The 20,768-nt window shown below is 32.1% G+C and overlaps 1 protein-coding gene across 1 annotated transcript in view; it reads left to right on the forward strand.

Annotated features, from left to right (window-relative positions):
• The window catches only part of ATRNL1 (attractin like 1), a 675,777-nt gene that overhangs the window by 230,884 nt on the left and 424,125 nt on the right, over positions 1 to 20,768 (forward strand). The window contains exons 22-24 of the mRNA XM_024756087.1: positions 3,966 to 4,060; positions 7,697 to 7,775; positions 9,762 to 9,919. Coding sequence (XP_024611855.1) covers positions 3,966 to 4,060; positions 7,697 to 7,775; positions 9,762 to 9,919 — 332 coding nt within the window. The remainder of the gene's footprint in view (positions 1 to 3,965; positions 4,061 to 7,696; positions 7,776 to 9,761; positions 9,920 to 20,768) is intronic.

Raw genomic sequence — 20,768 nt, forward strand, 5'->3', positions numbered from 1 at the left:
AATATTTCTCAGAATTATTTTTCTTTAATTTGTCCTTAATATCTTTAGGTATGTCATCTGTTCTCTTGTAACTACCAGCATATCATACCTTTAAATTAATTTTATTCATTGTTTTTTTCCATATTGGCAGTTTTAAAATCAAATAAAAATTATCTTATTTTTGACATGAAATCTATCCTCAACAAATTTTTATTCACCTTGCATAATTGAGACTTTATGTCTGTTGATTATCAACTCCTGTTTTTTCCCCTCCTGTCAGCCCATGGCAACCATCTTGCTACTCTCTAATTTTATGGGCTTGACTATTTCAGATACCTCATATAAGTAGAATTATGCAGTATTTGTCCTTCTGTGACTGTGTTATTTCACTGAGCTCCAGCAATATCATTCTGGGTGTTTATCCAAAAGAGTTGAAATCAGGATCTTGAAGAGATAATAGCATTACAGTGTTCATTGCCACACTGTTTAATAGAGTCAAGATGTAGAAATAGCTTAAATGTTCATTGATGGTTGAATGGAAATCCTGTAATATATGACATGAATGAAACTTGAGGACATATAGGCAGCTTTTTTAAAAGCTCTTTTAAAATTTTCCATGTGAAATAATTTCAGATTTACAAAAAATGTGCACATTTTTTTTATGACTTTGACCCTTGGAAAGTATTGGACAGTTATTTTATAGAATATCCCTCAATTTGGTTTTGTCTGATGTTTTTTCATGATGAAATTCAGGTTATGCATTTTTAGTAAGGATACCACAGAAGTGATGTGTGTTTTTTTTCAGTGCATCCTGTCGCGAAGCATATGATATCAATTTGTTCCATTATCGGTGGTGTTGTCTTTGGTCGCTTGTTAATGCACAATGTCTACCAGTTTTTCCACTCTAAAGTTACTGTTTTTATTGTATTTAGTGAGTGTATTATGGGGAAATTCTTTGAAATTGTGTAAATGTCCTATTTCTCACCATACTATCAGCCACTATTTTTACCATACATTGATATTCTTGCCAAATGGTGATTTTCTATTCTGTTATTTCTTCTGTTTCCTCTACATTTATTAACTATAAGGAAGAGCTGTCTCTTCTCCTTCATTTATTTGTTTATTCACTTATTTGTATTTATCGGTACGGATCCATGGAGATACACACACACACATATTGTGGCTTATGATAAATTGCTATTGTTATTTATTTTACAGCTGAAATTGCTCTAGATTTGGCCATCGGGAACTCCCTCAAATTGTCTCCTCTGTTGTTTTGGCAAGACTCTATCATTCTCTGAGTACTTCCTTATTTTCTGACACTATAAGAAATTTCAGACTCATATTGTACTTTCCAGCCCTAGCCCTATAATCAACCATTTTTCCAAGAAGCCATGGTTCCTTATATTGGAGAATGGTGTTTAGAAAGAAGAACCTGGGAGCTAAGTATGCTCATTGGTTCTGGGGCATTAATCTTTCTTTCCTTTAAAAAATGTTATTATTTTTTAAATTAAACCACCAAGTATATTATTACTCTCTTTTTGAAACTCTACTATCTTGCTTTAACAGAAACTTGTATCCTGAAATGTGACTCTTCTCTAGGGGAAGTGTTGACTGTTTTTTCTTTCCCAGTGTCGACCCCTTAGAATCTAGACATAGAAATAGTATCAACCTTTCTTCCTTTGAGTTTGACAAATAACTGCTTTTCTTTACTCACTGCAAAATTTCATCTCCTTTGAAGCAATATTTTACTTCCCCTTGTTGCTGCGTTGCACTGAAATCCTGTGCGGCCCATTTAATCTTCTATCCGTTTAATACTTTTTCACCTGCCTGTTATCTCTCTTGACATCATTCTTGATTTCAATTTCTGCGTGTACTTTAATTACGCATTAATTACGTTGTGTTCAAGTTCCGAGAAGGCTTATAGGACTCGAATACTCTGTACTCTCAGGATAGCTTTATTATAAGCAGAGGATATACATTGAAAGTGGTCTGGAGATCTTAGATGTTAGGGCTGACTATATAGTTATAGCAATTAAGGTGGTGTAGGTTTTTTGTATTAAAATAGCCCCCAAATAAGAACTGTAGGTATTTATATTTTTATATTATATCTGGCCACATACTGAAATTTTTTATTATTTTAGTAGCTTTTTAGTTGTGTTATATTTCTTCGTCAACAATCTGATTTTAGACATAAGAAAGTTAACTTTGTTTTCTTCTTTTATTCTAACTTGAAATCTGTCATCTGTTCACTGACAGACCTTTTTGCTATGCTATTTCCATATCTGTATTTGTCTCTTAGTTGTAGTATTTGTATAAATAATTTTTTTTCAGGATGAGTATGTAGATCTTATATTTTAGGGCATTTGCTTATGTGGAGTTATCATCATGTTGTTTTTCTATGTAGACAGGATGGTTGAGTATATATATTTCATAAAATATTGCTTCAGTTTCTTGTCTTTTGACATGTTGTTACTCAGGATCACCTAGCATCTTGCCTAATCTTGCTTTCTAAATAACTAATTTGTTTGTATGAATATATGTGTGTGTGTGTGTGTGTGCGTGCACGCGCATGTGTGCACATGCCCATATGGATATGCCTGGATGTCTATTTTTTTAATAACAACTTTATTGAGATATAATTCATATACCTAAAGTCTCACTCTTTTAAAGTGTACATTCAGTGATTTTTTTAGTATATTCACAAGGTTGTGCAGATATCACCACTATCTAATTTATAGCATTTTCCTCAATCCTAAGAGAAACCCAGTACATATTATCAGTCACTCCTCATTCTCCTTTCCCCTAGCCTTGGGCAACCTTTTTTCTCTCTTTAAAGATTTGTCTACTCTGAAATATCGTATAAATGATATTATGGAATATGTAGATTTTGTGATGGCTTCTTTTATTTATCATAATGTTTTCAAGGTTCATCCATGTTATAGCAGGTATCAGTACTTCATTCTTCTTTATGGCCAAATAATATCTTTTTATCTTTTATGCAGGGCATTTCCTTTTAACATTTAGGTTTGAATCTTCAACAGATTTTTTGTTATATATTTAACATATATGTGCTCCTTTCAATTTGTTATGATTGTCTGCTTTTAACAACACTTTCCCTGCATATGTTGAAAATTTGTACATCTAATATTCCTCTTCAGTGATTTTCATCTCTGTTCTACTCTGGGAGGCTTTTTCAGATTTGACCTACATGAACTGGTTCAGAATTATGTTTTAATTCCTTTATTTTCTGATCCTTTATTTTCTGATCCATAAAAGGTGGTAGTTTAACATTATGAGTGATACTTCACTCATAACACGTGAAGCTATTCATGACCTATAACATTTAAATGTTTCACCTTGGTTTCAGTATTATTATACATGGACAAAATTTAAAAATGTTTACCACTGAATTCTTTTTACCAATTGTTAATAAGAGTCACTTTTGTAGAATGATGCTTACCACAGAGTCATTTAAAAACTGCTGAAAGTAAAAATTACTCCAATAATAGGTCCAAGTAAATGCATTATGGCATGTGATGAAATATTATTTAGCTATTAAAATTCATGTTTTCAAAGAATTTTGATTTTATGAAACTAGGATACCAAAATGTCTCCCCGTCTTTCTATCTACAGAATTATAACTGGAATAAAATGCACCAAAGTGTTACCTGTATTTTTCTCTGATTGTAAGATTGTGGATGATTTTATTTTATTCTCTTGTGTAGTTTCCAGAATGGCTACAGTGTTTGTAGAACCTTTATAATAGCAAGAGAAGTAATAAATAGAATTTTGAAGAGTTAGGACTACTTTCATATCTATATTTTGCTTTTTGTTGCTTGATAACAAAGATTTATAGTTTGCCAGTCTTGAATAGGCCACTAAGAATTAATGATAATTTTCACATCTGATATGCAATATATTTTCACCTAACTTTTGTCAATTTTTAAAAGTACATATCAGGATTGTTTTTTTTTTCCCTACAGACAGCCTTTTGATTGATTATCAGTTTACATTCAGCTTATTACAGGAAGATGATCGCCATCATACTGCCATAAACTTCATAGCAAACCCAGAACAGGTGAGAAGATAATTTAACTTTTAAAATATCAACGAATACAGCTTTTCATCATCTTTCATTGTAATTGTACCTCTTCTCAGAATTTTGTAGAAAGACTAATCCTGTTAATTTTTTCTTTTCGTAAGACCTAGTTATCTTTGTGATTCACAGAATTTGTGAGCTTGATATTTCAGATTTTGTAAATAGTCCTACAATTTATGCATTATTTCTATTATTTTTCAGGCTTACAACAGTGTTTATGCTTTTAATTACGTTCTGAAACTGGGAGTAGTCTTTTTGAAAATATAACCCAAAGCTTCAAAACACAGGCTATCTTATATATTTTTTCTTTTTTAAAAAATATACTGTTACATAGTAGTAAGTTTTCATTATATTTTTTCTAAATCAACTGTTTTATCTGAGTTATATGAATGCTAGGTTTAAAAAAAAATATTTTTATTGAGATGTAATTGACATATTGCATTGTGTAAGTTTAAACTGTATAATATGCTGATTTAATATGTGCATATATTACAATATGATTACAAACATAGCATGAGCTAACACCTCTGTCATGTCACATAATTGTAATTTTGGGGGGGCAATAATTAAAATCTAGTCTCTTAGCAACTTTGAAGTTTATGATACAGTATTTGTTGTCTATAATCACTATACTGTGCCTTAGATCTCTAGGATTTACCTACTCTTTGCAAGTTTGTACCCTTTAACAACTTCTTCTGGGGGAGGAGTTCTCAGGGTTGTGCACCTTCTCCCAATCTCTCTGAGTCATGTTGGCTCTAGTGAGCCACCCACATTTTGTTTGTTTTCTCTTAGCTGATGTCAGATGTCCACACATGCTTGTTCTCTCAGTGCTCTCTGTCATAGTGGAGACAGAAATAGGTCCTTTGGGCAGTACAATTAAAGGACAATCATGTTGGATATATCCTACACTCTCTCTTTCCCCTGAGGGAGCAGTCATTGGCCAAGTTGATCTTTCTGATGTTGAGCTGCGCTGGCTTGGGGGAGGTGCTGACCTTGGTAAAGTGAAATTGTTCTTTTTACCCATTATAATGTGGCTATTCTCAGTTTTGTATTCATTTTTTTGTCCTGCAACTTCTTAACTGGATTTTGGTCCTGTCATAAAGGTGTTTTGGTCCATCTGTCATTGTTAAATTGTTTTCTTTTTGTCAGGGATGAGCGCTGGGACTTCCTATTCCACCATCTTGCTGATGTCACTCTTTCTCAAATGCTGTATTCTTAGTATACATTAATCCAGCTTACTAAATCTATATCATATATTTTAATAGTTTTTCAAATAGGTGAAACCTCAAAATGTATCCTGGCATTCGCTAGCTTCTTTCCTCTAAAATATTTTACTGGATTTGCCAAAAGATAGTATAATTTAAATTTTCATTTTCTAGTAAAGTAAGAGCCCTCTTTCCCCATAATAGGGAAATACTCCTTATTCCTTAGATTTTAAGGGATGCCTACATTCTTGGGACTACATTTAAAGTTTTGACTTTTAAATAAGGCTTTTTGAGGATGTCTTACGAGTATAATACTCTCTTCACTGATGGTGTGTATTTTTATAAAGACATATTAATGTCAGAAACTACATTTTCTGTATAATAAGAATGTTTTAATAAGTGCATTGTAAACACTGTAGACTTCTTTTTTATTGTGGTAAAACATACATAAAGTAAAATTTATAATTTTAACCATTTTTAGGTATACAATTTGGTGGCATTTAAGTACATTTGCAGTGTTATGCAACCATTACCACAATCCATCATCAAAATTTTTCATCAGTCCAAATAGAATTTCTGTATCCATTAAGCAATAACTCCCTATTCCTCCCCTACCCCCAGCCTCTGGTAACCTTTATTCTACTTTCTCTATCATTCTCTATCAGTTTCTGTGTTCCAGGTACCTCATATGTGTAATCATACAACATTTGTACTTCCGTGTTCGGCTTATTTCACTTAGCCTAATGTTTCAGTGTTTCCAGTGTTCATCCATGTTGCAGCATGAATCAGAATTTAGTCTTTACCTTTGGCTTCTTGAATGTTTAATGGTACTTGTAGAGTTCATTGAGGATATAAGACATTTAATATAAGTGGGATATCTGACTCACAATGTGGGTGTGAGTAATACTTCTCTCCAATATGATCCATAGTGTCATACACATAGGCTCAAATTAGCCATAATTCTAGTTTGCTTCTCTCTTGGCTATCCTCTCCTCCTTCAATTTCCAGAAAAACTTGAATTCTTACAAATGTCACAGCTTTCAGTTTTACTTTCTGCTGTGTTGTTCAGTTGAAGCCAAGAGCCCAGACACATGTTTTTGGAAACTGAAGGACACTAAACTATCATGAGAAGTGCCACCAAGGATGCTTGTAACATCATTATAACTAATTTATAATTATATTTATACAATTTATAATTAAAGAGGAATTCAACTTGGAACAATTTCTGAAATTAAAATGGATTATTGGTCTGGGTTTCCTACTTATCCTACAAAAAAATAAAAAAATAGGTACCTACATTATTTATGCATTTATTATATTTTGAAAACAGATATAATTCTAACCCACTGTACATCATCTCCAGCCAATGCTTTCATGTGAACAATTTCTGGAGTAGTTTCTTGTGTAATATCTTGCTGAATTTATCCACATCTAACAATAATGTTCTAAATGACTAATTTTTCATTTACTGTGGTAGTCACAGTATTACCTCTTCCAGTCCAGTATATTTCCTTGACCTTAAATGTATTTTATAGGGCTTTAGTTATGGTACCACATATTTCAGTAATGCCTAAACTTGAGAGGATGAACTAAAAATTCAAGAAGAGTTCTATAGTTTCCTATATCAGTTGCAAATTTTGTGTGACCTTTCTAGCAATAACACCAGTTATTCTCACATTTCCCCGACCCAAAATAAGGCACACACAATCATGAAGATGTGACTTCAAGATAAAAATAATGATTTAAGTTTTCTTAGGGGTACATTGTTTCTACCATGTTTTGTTTTTGTAGAAAAGCAACTATTTTTGAACCACTCCATTAATAATAAAAAAATCAACCCCTTCTCAGAAGTCAGCAATCATGCCTTCTTGATTCTGGTAAGGAAGTCCCCTGGTAAGGAAGAAGATGAAGAATCTTATTTAATGTTCACAAGAAAGTCTTTAGGAAAGTCATGAAATCCCCATTTCAGAGATAAGGAAACTGATTTTCGGGAAGGAGCGGTAACCTTCCCTGTATCAATCAGCATGAACATTAAAGAGCTAAGATTTGAACCCAAGGTCGCTTGACTCAATGATGCACAGTCTTTATAAACTCATTTTGTTGCCTCATGAACCTGACTTAATTAATACGAAGCCACAATTGCTAAAATATTGAATTATAGCAGCCTTTGGCTTACATAGAGATGGCCAGATCATAGTAGGGAAGATAAATGAGAACTTTTAATATACCTTTGAATTTATCACCTATATTTTTTCATTAAAAAAGTGTAATTGGCGTCGACACTTTCTCACTTGAGTATTGACATGATGTTTACAGTTTGAGAAATATAGCATGGACATAATTAAAACAGTAAACATATCTATCTAGTATAATTTGATTTTTTTAACCACAATATTTTCTTTCTTGGTAGTCAAACAAAAATTTGGATATTTCAATTAATGCATCAAACAACTTTAATCTCAACATTACATGGTCAGTTGGTTCAACAGGTAAGAGAATTTTGTTGTCATGTGTCTTTCACTTCTGTTCCTATACGTAGGGTGTTCTATGACCTTTTATGTTAATTTAAATAATTGAAATTAAAAATATTATATGGCATATATATACTATATGCCATAATTATGCATATAATAATACCTGCTGTTTCAGGTAAAAATAATAAGTAGCATTATTAGTAAACCTTCATTACAGTGTTAACTTTCTCCCTAATTCAATTAAAATTAGGTAGATAACAACATTTTACACTACTTAATTTTTTTTATGACAGTGTTATGAATTCCTGTGATTTTAATTAAGATAGATTACTTCTTTAATGACTAAAGAGGCTGAAATTTCAATTACTTGATTCACCATTGAAGCTATAAATTTAATTATTGACCTTACTATTGATATAAGACAGTGAATTTTTTCTGTATATGCTGATAAATTACCAAATTATCTATTACTTTTAAGCTTACCCTCTACCTTTGTCAGCTTTGGTGCTGAGAGAGGGTAAAAAACCCCTGCACTTAATAGTTCTTCCATAATAAGGTTTATAAGTTGAAATTGTTAACTTTTAAGAAACATAACTAAGAAGAAGTACAAATCTGTATGCTGTATTATGAAAAAGTATTCTCACCGTTTTATATTTACATTTTAGGAAATTCTATTGCTTTCTACTTTCTATGTAAAAGATACACTGTTGCATAAAAGTGCTGGAAGCTTTTTAAAGAAAATATGTGGATCCTTAGAAATCCATATTTGATTTCTTAAAATTAAGTTATTATGCTATTTTAATATGTAGAATAATGGAAACAGAAGTCAAGAGTGAAGAGGTCTTTGCAATTCCAGATTTTATATTACATGTGTAAAAATGGAAAAGATTAGACAATTATGTAGATATTTTGTTCCAATAGTGCAAACATATAGTGAAATCTTGGCTCTGTGAGTTTCATTAATAAGAATTCATGATAACTTGTACTGTAAATTTGAAATTCTGCATAATAAACTGACTCTACAAGAGTTTTAAAATTTGTCAACATAAATACATAAAACCTGTGTAATCACTTTAGAACAGTGGTTTTAATATGCAAGAGATCACTTGTAACCTTCAGATTCCCAGAACCAAATCTCAGAAATTTTGATTTATCAGTTTGGAAGATGTCATCAGGAAATCTGCATTTTAAAAAAGCATCCAAGGTTATTTTGGAAGAGGTCATCAGTTAGAAATTAATTCAGTTGCTCAGTATCCTAATTATTTTTACTGTTAAGGTGGAGGTCTTGGTAAGATTGTTGGAAATTCTTTCTTCCATTTGGTTAATTTCAGTAAATATTTATTGAGTACCCAATATGTGTTTAACTAATTGAACGTTTAACTCATATTTTAAATTATATCCTCCCAATTTATTCAAAGTAGTGGTGGTTCAATTTGTGGTAAACAAAAAAATTTGATTTCTTTTCTGTTTTTAAATTGGATTGAGACATGTGAAATATGTCCTGATTTGTTTTGAAAGGCTCTGTGGAGAAGTAGAAAAAACTCAGTTTCTGAAGCCTTATATACCTGAGTTCCAAAAAGGACTTTACTGTTCAGTAGCTATAAACTTAAGGCAAGTGTCTTAATCTTTCTGAGGCTCAGTTTTCAGTTTGAAAAACAGAGCTGGAATATCTCTGGGATAAATTTTTTTTTAGAATAGAATATAAAGCCTCTAAGCCAGTGCCTAGTATGTAGCACTTAATCAGTGTATCACTTAATCATTGTAAAAAATAATTTTTATACTAAATCTGTTTCCATTATATCAATACGTATGACAAATCTCATTTTCTTTTTTCTTCGTCATTCTAAGTTGTAAAACATGACTTTATTTGGATAGTTATGTTCTTATAAGTATAGTTACAAAAATTAAGTAAATATCATATATATGTATATATTATGTTAATAAAGATACCTGTTTCCTAATATGAATTATTTAAATTTGTTATTATTATTTACATTTTAGCTGGAACAATATCTGGGGAGGAGACTCCTATAGTTTCCAAGACTAATATAAAAGAATACAGAGATAGTTTTTCCTATGAAAAATTTAACTTTAGAAGCAATCCAAACATTACGTTCTATGTGTACGTCAGCAACTTTTCATGGCCCATTAAAATACAGGTAAGTGTTAATAGTATTTAATCTAATGACCACTGAGTATTTTCATTACAAAAAGAATGCTGTTTTTGTTCAAAGAGGTGATAAAGATTTGTATATTTTGAGCAATATGAAAACAAGTATTGACCCTCCGTACAAAGGATACAGTGAATGTCTGCGATGATGAATGTCTTCGTAAAAAATGTTTACACAAATAATATTGAATTAACCAAAGAATGTACTAATTTTTCATTGAGATTATATTCTTTAAAAATGCATCAAATCTTGAAATAACTACATTGTTTGTATTTTCTGATTAATTTTATTCTTTGAGGGTCAAATAGATACTCTTTTCTTACAGTCCAACTTGAAATCATTTGCTGTGTTTAGTAATCTTTATTATATACTGAACATAATTCAGACCTTCATTAAAAATTTAGGATTAGCAGTACCTAATAGTTAATTCTTTAAGGCTCACTACCTTTCACTATTGATTTATCTACTCTATATATGTTGTATATTTCATTTTTATTGTGTTTAGTGATAGGCTGCTAAAGGCTCTTGATTTATTGCTAGGAACATTTAGGATGTTCTTTCTATGTTGAAATAGTCAAGGTTTGTATACTTAATTTACGCTTTTATAAAAGAAAAAGTCTATATGTTTTAATGTTGGGATTTATTTATTCATCCTTTTATGACTGTTTGATTAGAATGAATTCAAATTAGTTTACTAAATAGCTCACGTGTGCCAAGCTCTGTGCTGAGCCATTATGTTTTATAATATTTAAAAAATTACACATCATTTACTCTTCTTTTATATAGAAAATTTTGCATGTTTTATTTATATTAATTTCTATGTGATTTGTGAGAGGACTGAGTGATTTGTAGAAATCACTTATTTGCTGGAAAAATTCTTATTTTAAGGTTGATTCCATGTCTAAGTTAAGGAAATTACTTACCTGTTCAAGAAATATTAGTACAAATTACTACTCAGTAAATAGTAATAGAAATTAATTTGATAAAGTTACTTCTTCAGTGTGATTGAATTAGATGCTAATATAGTAAAAAAAGAATGCCAGAAATATTTCCTTGTAGGGTTTTAGAATTTTGACTTTGAGGATGCTGGATATATCATTTCATTTTCTAAGATTTATATAGAAATGTTAATCGGATTTCACTTGTTTTATTCAGATTATGATTGAAGGTGACAAAAGGGCTCATCCTTGAGCTTATTAAATAGTAATTAAAATTGAAAGAATTGTTACATTTTTTTATTGTTTCCTGCCCTTTATTTCATGGCTAATTTTATTTTTAAGCAAATTACACAGTTACTTTAGAATGTTCATGAATATTTAATGGTTAGAAATTAACTTTCTAAATTGGATTTTCTTTTGAGATCATACTAGTAATATATTCTGGAAGCCAAACCAGAATTTGAATAATGAAGTTAAAATATCCCACTCTCCCAAAATAATAAAATGTGGAAAATAACCGTGATGGTCAAGATAGGTAGAGCCCAGTTCTTAGTCTTTGAGTAAAATCATCACATTAGTCCTATGGGATATGTTATATTAAGGCAGATGAGTATGTGTGTTTGTTTACAGAACTGTAATAAACTTTCCATTTTTAAACGTAAAATAGTAAAATTATTTGACTTGAGATCTATTTGCTAATAGAATTGAATTACATTGATTTTTGAATGTTTAACCATCCTTACTAATCAGGGGTAAGCTCCACTTAGTCATTTTGTATTATACCTTTAATATATTGTTGCATTTGATTTGTTAAAATTTTAAGAATTTCTGTACCTATGTTTATGAGGCATGTTAGTTTGTAGTTTTCTATTATTATAATCTTGTTGACTTTGTAGCATGGTACTGCTGGCCTTATAAAATAAATTGGGAAATATTCCTTCCTGTGTAATTTTCTGAAAGAATTGATATAGAATCCATATTATTTCCTTCTTAAATTTGTGGTAGAATTCAACATTGAATGAATTTGAACTTGTGATTTTCTTTATGGGAATGTTTTAACTACAACTTTAATTTCCTTAATAGATTGAGAGCTTTTCTGGTTATCTATTTTTTCTTGAGCGAGTTCTGTCCATTTGTGTCTCTCAGTTGTGTCTTTCCCATTTTATCTAATTTGTAGAATTTATTGGCAAAAGATTTTTAACAATATTCACATATCATCCACTGATGTCATCTAATTCCTGGTATTGGTAATTAGTTTCCCCTCTCCTTTTTTCTTTTCTTGGTCAGTCTGCTTAGAGAGTTATCAGTTTCATTTATTTTTCTATTTTTTATTTCATTAATTTCTTCTAATTACTCCCTTTATTTTGCTTCCTTGACATTAATTTGCTCTTCTTTTTCTGATGTCTTAAGGTGAATACTTTCTAATTTCCTTTTTGATTTCCTCCTTGATCAGTGGGGTATTTAAAAGTGGGATATTTTATTTCCAACTGTTTAGAGAATTTCTAGAAATGCTTCTGTCACTTATCTCTAATTTAATTCCAGTGTAGTCGCAGAATATATTTTGAATGATTTGAATTTTTTTTGATTTGAATTTTAAAAATGTATTGAGACTTATGGTCCAGTGTTTTTGGCAGAATAATGGCTCCACAAAGGTTACCACGTCCTAATCTCTGGTACCTGTGGATATATTATCTTACATGGACGAAGAGGACTTTGAAGATGTGATTAAGTTTAGGACATTAAGATGATTACTCTGAGTTACTGGGGTGGACCAACCTAACTCCATGAATCTTAATGTAACCATTTTTGGCTGAGGTCAGGGTCAGAGGGTGATGTGCCTACAGAAGAACGGTTAGAGGGAAGCAACATTACTGGTTTTGAATATGGAGGAAGGGGGCTCGAGCCAAGGAATATAGACTCTAGAAGCTGCGAAAGCTGAGGAAACAGATTCTTCACTAGAACCTCTAAAAAGAAATGCAGCCTTGCTGACACCTTGATTTTAGTCCACTGAAACCTCTATCAGATTTCTAACATACAGAACTATAAGACAGTAAATATGAATTGTCTTAAGCCACTAACACTGTGTTAATTGGTTACTACAGCAATAGAAAATGAATAAACCTAGTGTCTTAGTCCATTTGGGCTGCTATGAAAACATACTATTGACTGGGTAGCTTATAAACAACAGAAATTCATTGCTTACCGTTCTGGAGGCTGGGAAGTCCAAGGTCAAGGCACCAGAATGGTCAGGTTTTGGTGATGGCCCTTTTCCTGGTTTATAGCCTGTGCCCTCTTGCTGTGTCCTCACATGATGGAAGAGGGTGGGGAGCTCTGTGGGACTGCTTTTATAGGAGCACTAATCCCATTCATGAGCAATCTACCCTCACGACCTACCTAATCACCTTTCGAAGACCATAGCACCCAGATATGAATCTATTTTGGTAAATATTCCTTGGACAGTTGCAAAAGAGGTGTGTTCTCCTCTTGTTGGGTGAAGTCTTGTACAAATGTCAATTAGAGCAGGTTGGTTGATCGCTTTTTCAAGTTGTCTAGTGTCCACATTGATGCCCTGTCAATTTGAAAAATGAGCGTCGAAATCGCTGACTGTTACTGTAGGTTAGTTTATTTGTTCTTGTAGTTCTAGCAGTTTTTACATCATGTATTTTGAAGCTCTCTTACTTAGATGGATAAATGTTTAGGGTTTTTATGTGTTCTTGATGAATTGGTGACTTGACCTCTTTATTGTTAGGAAATTACTTTCTATATTCCTGGTAACATTCTTTGCTTTAAAATTTATTTACAAGAAATAAAAATTGATTTTGCCAAATATTAATAGCAAAGTCACTCCAGCTTTTTAAAATTACTGCTAGAATGCTATGTTACTTTTCATCCTTCTACTTTAGCCTATTTGTGCTTTTATATTTAAAGTGGATTTATTTTAGGTAGCATCCAATCCTAAATTATGTACGTGTAACGTATATATATTTACAGGCATACCTCATTTTATTGAGCTTTCCTTAATTGCAGTTTGCAGATGCTGCATTTCTTACAAATTGAAGGTTTGTGCCAACCCTGAGTTGAGCAGGTCTGTAGGCACCATTTTTCCAAAACATCTGCTCACTTTGTGTCCCTGTGTCTCATTTTGGTAATTCTCATGATATTTCAGACGTTTTTGCTATTATTATATTTGTTTTGGTGATCTGTGATCAGTGATCTTTGATGTTACTACTAGGACTCAGTGAAGGCTCAGATGATGGTTAGCATTTTCAGCAATAAAGAATTTTTAAATTTAAGTATGTATTGTGTTGGCCAAAAAGTTCATTTGGTTTTAAGTAAAAATAAAAGACACATTTTTTCATTTTCATCAAGAACTTTATCTAGCAACATATTCATTAACCAAATGAACTTTTTGGCCAACACGATACATTTTTTTAGATATAATGCTATTGCACACTTAACAGACTATAGTGTAGTACAAATATAATTTTTATATGCACTGGGAAACCAAAAACGTTATGTGAAATGCTTTATTGCAATATTTGCTTTATTGCAGTGGTCTGGAACTGAACCTACAGTATCTTTGAGGTATTGCTGTATGTCTTTGGGTTTAAATCTAACATCTTGCTATTTGTTTTCTATTTTTCTTATTTGTTCATTGCTCATTCTTTCCTTTTTTCTGCCATATTTTTTTAATTCAGCATTTTTTATGATTTAATTTTATCCTTTTTGTTGGCTTATTAGCTACAACTCTGATGTGGTATTTTAGTGATTATTTTATAGTTTATCATATACATCTTAAACTTTTCATTGTCTATAAGAGATATTACATCACTCATTTTTTGTGTATTAACCTTAAAAAGTGTACTTTCATTTCCTTCCCCCGACCTTTGTGCCATTGTTGAATATATTTTACTGCTTCATGTATTATAAAATTCACACTATGCTTTTACTACTTTTGATAGTTTTATTTAAAGGTATTAAAAATAAGAAAACATCTTCTCTTTTACCTACATATTTACTGTTTCCAATATTCATCATTTCTTTTTCCTTTTTGTAAATCCAAATTTCTTTTTTCTTTAATTTTTATTTTATATTGGAGCATAGTTGATTAACAATGTTCTGTTAGTTTCAGGTCTACAGCAAAGTGATTCAGTTATACATATATATTTATCTATTCTTTTTCAAATTCTTTCCCCATTTAGGTTATTACAGAATAACATAGCGTTCCCCTTGCTATACAGTAGGTCCTTGTGGGTTATCTGTTTTAAATATAGCAGTGTGTACTATGTAGTATCATTTTCCTACTGCCTAAGGGACGTCCTTTAACACTTTAGTGCAGATCTGCTGACAATGCATTATATCTGGCTGTATTTCTGAAAACATCGTTATTTCACTTTTTTTGGGGGGGTTCTTAAAGAGTTTTAAATTGTAGATTTTTCCTTTAATTAAAGATGTTTCTGTATACAGTCCTTTGGTTTCTGTTGTTTCTAATGAGAAATTTGTTTAACCTTACTGTTCCTTTGTATGTAATGGCTCATTTTCCTCTTTCTGCATTAAAATTTTTTTTCTCTTTATCACTGATTTTGGCCAATTTGATTATGATGTGTATAGGTGTGGGGTTTTTTGTTTCTTGTGCATGGGTTTTACTGACCTTCATAAATTCATAAAATTATAGTTTTCACGAAATTTAGAAAATGTTCAGCCATTATTTCTGTTTTTTTCCCACTTCTCTCTTCTTCTTTAGGAATTCCAATTGTATGTATATTAAACTGCTTGAAATTGTTCCTTTGCCCACTAATGCTCTGTTCTTGGTTTTTATTCATTCTTTTCTTTTCTCTCTGTGTTTCACTTTGGATAGTTTTGGTACTTATATCTTTAAGTGCATTAATCTTTTCTTCTGTATTATCCAATCTCATATTAATCTCATCCAGTGTATTTTTCATCTCAGACATTATATTTTTTATTTCTAGAATTTTGATAAGGTTTTTAGAAAAAATGTTTCTATTTAACATGGTCCATCGATTTTCTGCCATCTTGAACATATGGAATTACAGTTACTATAACTCTTTCAATGTCCTTGTCTGCACATTCTATCATTTGTGTCATTTCTGAGGTTTTTTTCCTATTGTTTTATTTTGCCTTTCCTTATGAGTCATATTTTGATTGGATGCCAGACATTCTGCGTTTTACCTTTTCGGGTGCTAGATATGTATTAATTTTGATAGATAAGTTTTAGCTTTTTTCTGCAGTGGAGTTAATTTACTTGGAAAAATTTGATCTTTTCAAGGCTTATTTTTGTGCTTTGATCGGCAGGAACAAAGCATAATTTAGTCTAGGGTTAATCTTTCCATTCCTGAGGTACTGCCCTTCTGGGTACTCTACTTTGTGAGACATGAATTACAGGTTATCCACCTCTGACTGGTTGGACTGTTCCCAACCCTATGTGAGTCTTGAGGATTCTCTCTCTGCTCCTTTCATATGGTTCTTTCTCCAGCCTTGGATAGTTTCTTCACCAGTAAGTAGTATTTGCCTGAAGACTCACAGGGACTCTGGGCAGTTCTGTCTTCTCCAGTATACTGTCTTGTACACTGTAACCACCTTGGCTACACCTTGGACTGCACCTGTGTTCACTCTCCTTTTGATCCAGCCTTAAATCCACAATCATCTGTGGCATTAGAAGGCTTACCTCATTATTTCTCTACTCAGGGATCATTGTCCTGCATTGCTTGATATCCAATACCTGAACACCAGTGTTTCATACATTTTGTCTGCTTTACTAGTTGTTTTGGCAGGAGGATAAATCCATTCCTTGTCACTCCATTTTGGAAGGAAGTAGAAATCCTACATTTAATTTTGAGTCTGAATGGTAATTGGATTAATATGGTAAACATAAATTTGTTCTCCTGAAGGATGGGACTGTTACTATATATGTGTTTTATGCTTTTACTTGTAAATTGTTTTAATTAATAGCTTGTATTTAAGTTTTCAAGTACTTTTCAGATAAATGGCAGTCAGTTTGTAGACATATGTCTATATATTTTAGATTTCCTCAGCACACACTATTGCAAATTCCAAGAAGCTGCAAGTTATGAGAAAGTTTACAATCCACAGATGAAATTGTTCTTAAATATTTACAAACTACACTCTATGGAGGCAGTGATTTAGAAAAGTAGCTGAAATTAAAAAAATACAAAAAACCCAATTCCTGTTGAAAAATATCCATCAGACCATGAGGTACCAAGAATCCTCTGTCCAAAGATAAAACTCACTCTTTTCTTTTCACAAAGTTATATCAGTGATGCTTCAAACAAGCAAAAATGGTTTCTGATAAAAATTAACATTTAACTTTTATGATCATTTTAACTTTTATAAAATATTTGCTTCAGTAGACTTGTTACACAGGGAGAGCACTTTGTGTGTACAGCTGAAAGAAAACACTTCAAGTTACTTTAGAACTTTCCACTTGTAATTTAATTCTTTTTTATATGCTATAGCATAAAAAATGTATGAAGAGTTATTTAATTATTTATTGTTTGCATAACAAAACATCTTTGTATCATATCCTTTTTGTAAGCCAAACATTTCACATAGATTTTGCTTTAATTAATGTCAATAGTATTTTCATACTTTTATGTGGTACTTTTTCCTATTCAGTTCTTTTGACTACTTTCAGTTGTAATGTTCCCATATATGTTTGAACAGATTTAACAGATCAATTTAAAAAGTATTAGATGAATAAGGAGAAGTTTTTACTTATATGTAAGAAAGTAGAAAAATATTTCATTTGGCTTGATCCAATTTGAGTCTAATATTGCTATTAATAGGATGAAACTTACTAACATGATAATAGAACTTGATAAATTTCTGCAGGAAACTAACAAAATATAAAGGAATGGTAATGATTGTTATTTACTTAGTATTTAATTCTGTATTTATTCAGTCAAAGGCTAATATAAAGTAGTGCTTCCTATGGAAGTGGGGTGGATATTGAACATTTATATAAATTTTTGGCTACACTCTCCAGCAGATATTTCTTAAATTTCAGTCACACACAGGATACTTTGCTAGGGGATAAAATGGTACACAAAGTAGTTTCTGCCCTCAAGTAGCTCATAAAATATGTTAATCAGCATTCTTTCAGTTGTAGGTAAAGAAATCCAACTTTAAATTAGCTTTGAAGTAACACAAGGGATATTACAGGCTTAGAAAAACAGAGCATCCAAAGGAAATGTCTCTGCGAACTTCAGGAACTCTGTCTCCTCTTATGACCATCTTACCTAAAACTGCATCCCTTCACATTCTTTATACTGTGTTATGTAAATAATTTTTGAATTGGCTAATGTAATTATTCCCTCTCTGTTTGTAGGTTCTGTTTCACAAAGTATGTTGACTGTATTCTATTCTATTTTAGTTGGATTTATAGAATCCTAATTTAGTCATCCCGGACAGAAAAGGGAAAAGACTTTCTCCTAGAGCCTTTATATAAAATTTCAGGGACATATTTTGGTTTTGTTTCAGTCATAAAATGTTATCTGAGCTATTCACTGTGGCTAACATCAATGTGAATGGTATTTGTGAACTGGAGAGTCTAAATTGTAGATCCACCTTTATTAATGTTACAGAGGTGATATTGAAGCAGGGAAGCATCTTGGAGAGAGTTATATTGAAGCAAGATTTTGAAGGATGAATAGGAGTTCATGGACCAGATGTATGAGAGGGAATTCTAGGCAAGAGAGACGGGTTTTCAAAGTTTAATGAAAGAATTTTCATCAGGGAGCAAACAGATTTTTTTAATCGCTGGAAACCAGATTGTATGGTAGAAAAGTGATGGTGTAGAATGATTGGGGTGGTGGAGTGGGATAATAAGAGCTTTGGAAGATGGAGAAGAATTTAATGAGGCAGTAGTGTGGATATGCAAGTTTTGAGCCTAAAACCTAAGAGGACTTGCATGTTTCCGTTTGCCTTCCTGCCATCTCCATGAGAATTTCACGCTTAGACTAGCCTACTTGTCCCAGGACCAACAAGTGCCTTCTCAATGGAAACCACTAGCGGAGAGCAAATGTGCTGACGGAAAATATCTGTCAACTATAAACAACAAACACAGTTTCCAAATCAAGGTCAGATAAGTACATTTTCCAACAACAAAAATATCTGAAGGATTTTACTGACATTAGATTGGAGCCAAAAGAAATACTACAGAGAGGACTTTAAGCAGAGGAAAGTTTTAAAATGATCTCAGATATAAACATTGAAACATGAGAGGAAATGAAGAGTAACAGAATCGGTAAATTTAAATGAATACTGGATTAAAACATAGCTCATGGAGTTTAAATTTCTGTAGAACAACAAATAGATGGTGAAAATAATGCAAAGAGCAATGGGGTAAATAGAACTAAAGTAGTCTAAGGTGCTAGCAATATCAGTGAAATGGTAAAAGTAATAAATCTTAAGAGTCTCTAGTTGTTATGACTTCTAGGGTAAATCTAAAGAAGAAGAAAGGAAAGAATGAAATAAGTTGATTGAGAAGTTGAATTGACAAATAGAAATATTTTATGAGCTCACAGCAAGGTATGAAAAGAGAAAAATGGTGTATAACAAAGGTGGTTCAAATAAAAATTACATAGTAAGAAGATAAGTATAACCTAGCTATATCAGTAATTACATTAAATTTAAGTAGTCTAAATGTACCAAGTAAAATCCTAAAACTGTCATACAGGATTGAATAAAACCTGATACTTAAAGGAGGCAAACTTTAGATATAATGATTCAAAATGGTTGAAAGTAGAAGTATACCAAAAGTATGCTATACAAACTTAACCAAAAGAAAACTATTGATCACACAAAGTAAACTTTCAAGCGAGAGTCATTACTAGAGTTAAAGAGGTATGTTTCACAATGATAAAGAGGTAGCAGATACACTGGAAAGATGGCACAATCCTGAATCTGTATGTGCCCAAAATGTAGCTTCAAAATGTGTGAAGTTAATGAAAACAGATTGCTGTTTCACAGTCCAATGGAATAATACTTAAATACATAGGGCTACATGAACTAATGAGAAAATTTTAATTGTGGATGGGATTTTGGGTGGGAATATTGCGGTATCATTTTTAATATTGTCTTTTCTGATAGATAATACGATGAAGGCCTTTCTCTTCTTGATCTTTGCTAATGCCAAATAAATAAAACACTCTGAATGATATCTTGCTCTCAGTGATCCTACGGAATTAAGGAATACATGCTTTTTTTTTTTTAAAGAGTGGAAGTCTCTTTACTTTTATATCAATGTGGTTATTTGCATAGTTTTTCTTTTTTCTTTTTTTTTTTTTTTGCTGTACGCGGGCCTCTCACTGTTGTGGCCTCTCCCGTTGTGGAGCACAGGCTCCGGACGCACAGGCTCAGCGGCCATGGCTCACGGGCACAGCTGCTCCGCGGCATGTGGGATCTTCCCGGACTGGGGCACGAACCCGTGTCCCCTGCATCGGCAGGTGGACTCTCAACCACTGCGCCACCAGGGAAGCCCTATTTGCATAGTTTTAATACGTATGTGTCCTCATTTTTTCCAGAATATAATTGGACAACAGATTGTCCAATTAAAGCATTCCCTTGTGTGTTAAATTTGAGAATAACTTTAGTCAGATATAATAAGCCCACTACTAAGGAAAAAGCGTTGTATTAATATGTGCAATCATTACCTAAACAGCCTTCTAGAAGACTTGTCTGGTAGCTTTTCTATGGCTTTTAGTGTCCCAGTCTTACATGCAGTTGTCAGGGTAATTTCCTGGAAGATCTGGATCCTTAGCAGATTTGGGGGACTTTGGAGGAAGAATAATTCACTAACTTGTTAGGCTCTGAAGACAGAATTGGCGGAGACAGATTGCTTAGATTTGGTTTCTAGCCTC

Source organism: Neophocaena asiaeorientalis, unplaced genomic scaffold, assembly GCF_003031525.2.
Source record: "Neophocaena asiaeorientalis asiaeorientalis breed wild unplaced genomic scaffold, Neophocaena_asiaeorientalis_V1.1 scaffold85, whole genome shotgun sequence".
Taxonomy (NCBI): domain Eukaryota; kingdom Metazoa; phylum Chordata; class Mammalia; order Artiodactyla; family Phocoenidae; genus Neophocaena; species Neophocaena asiaeorientalis.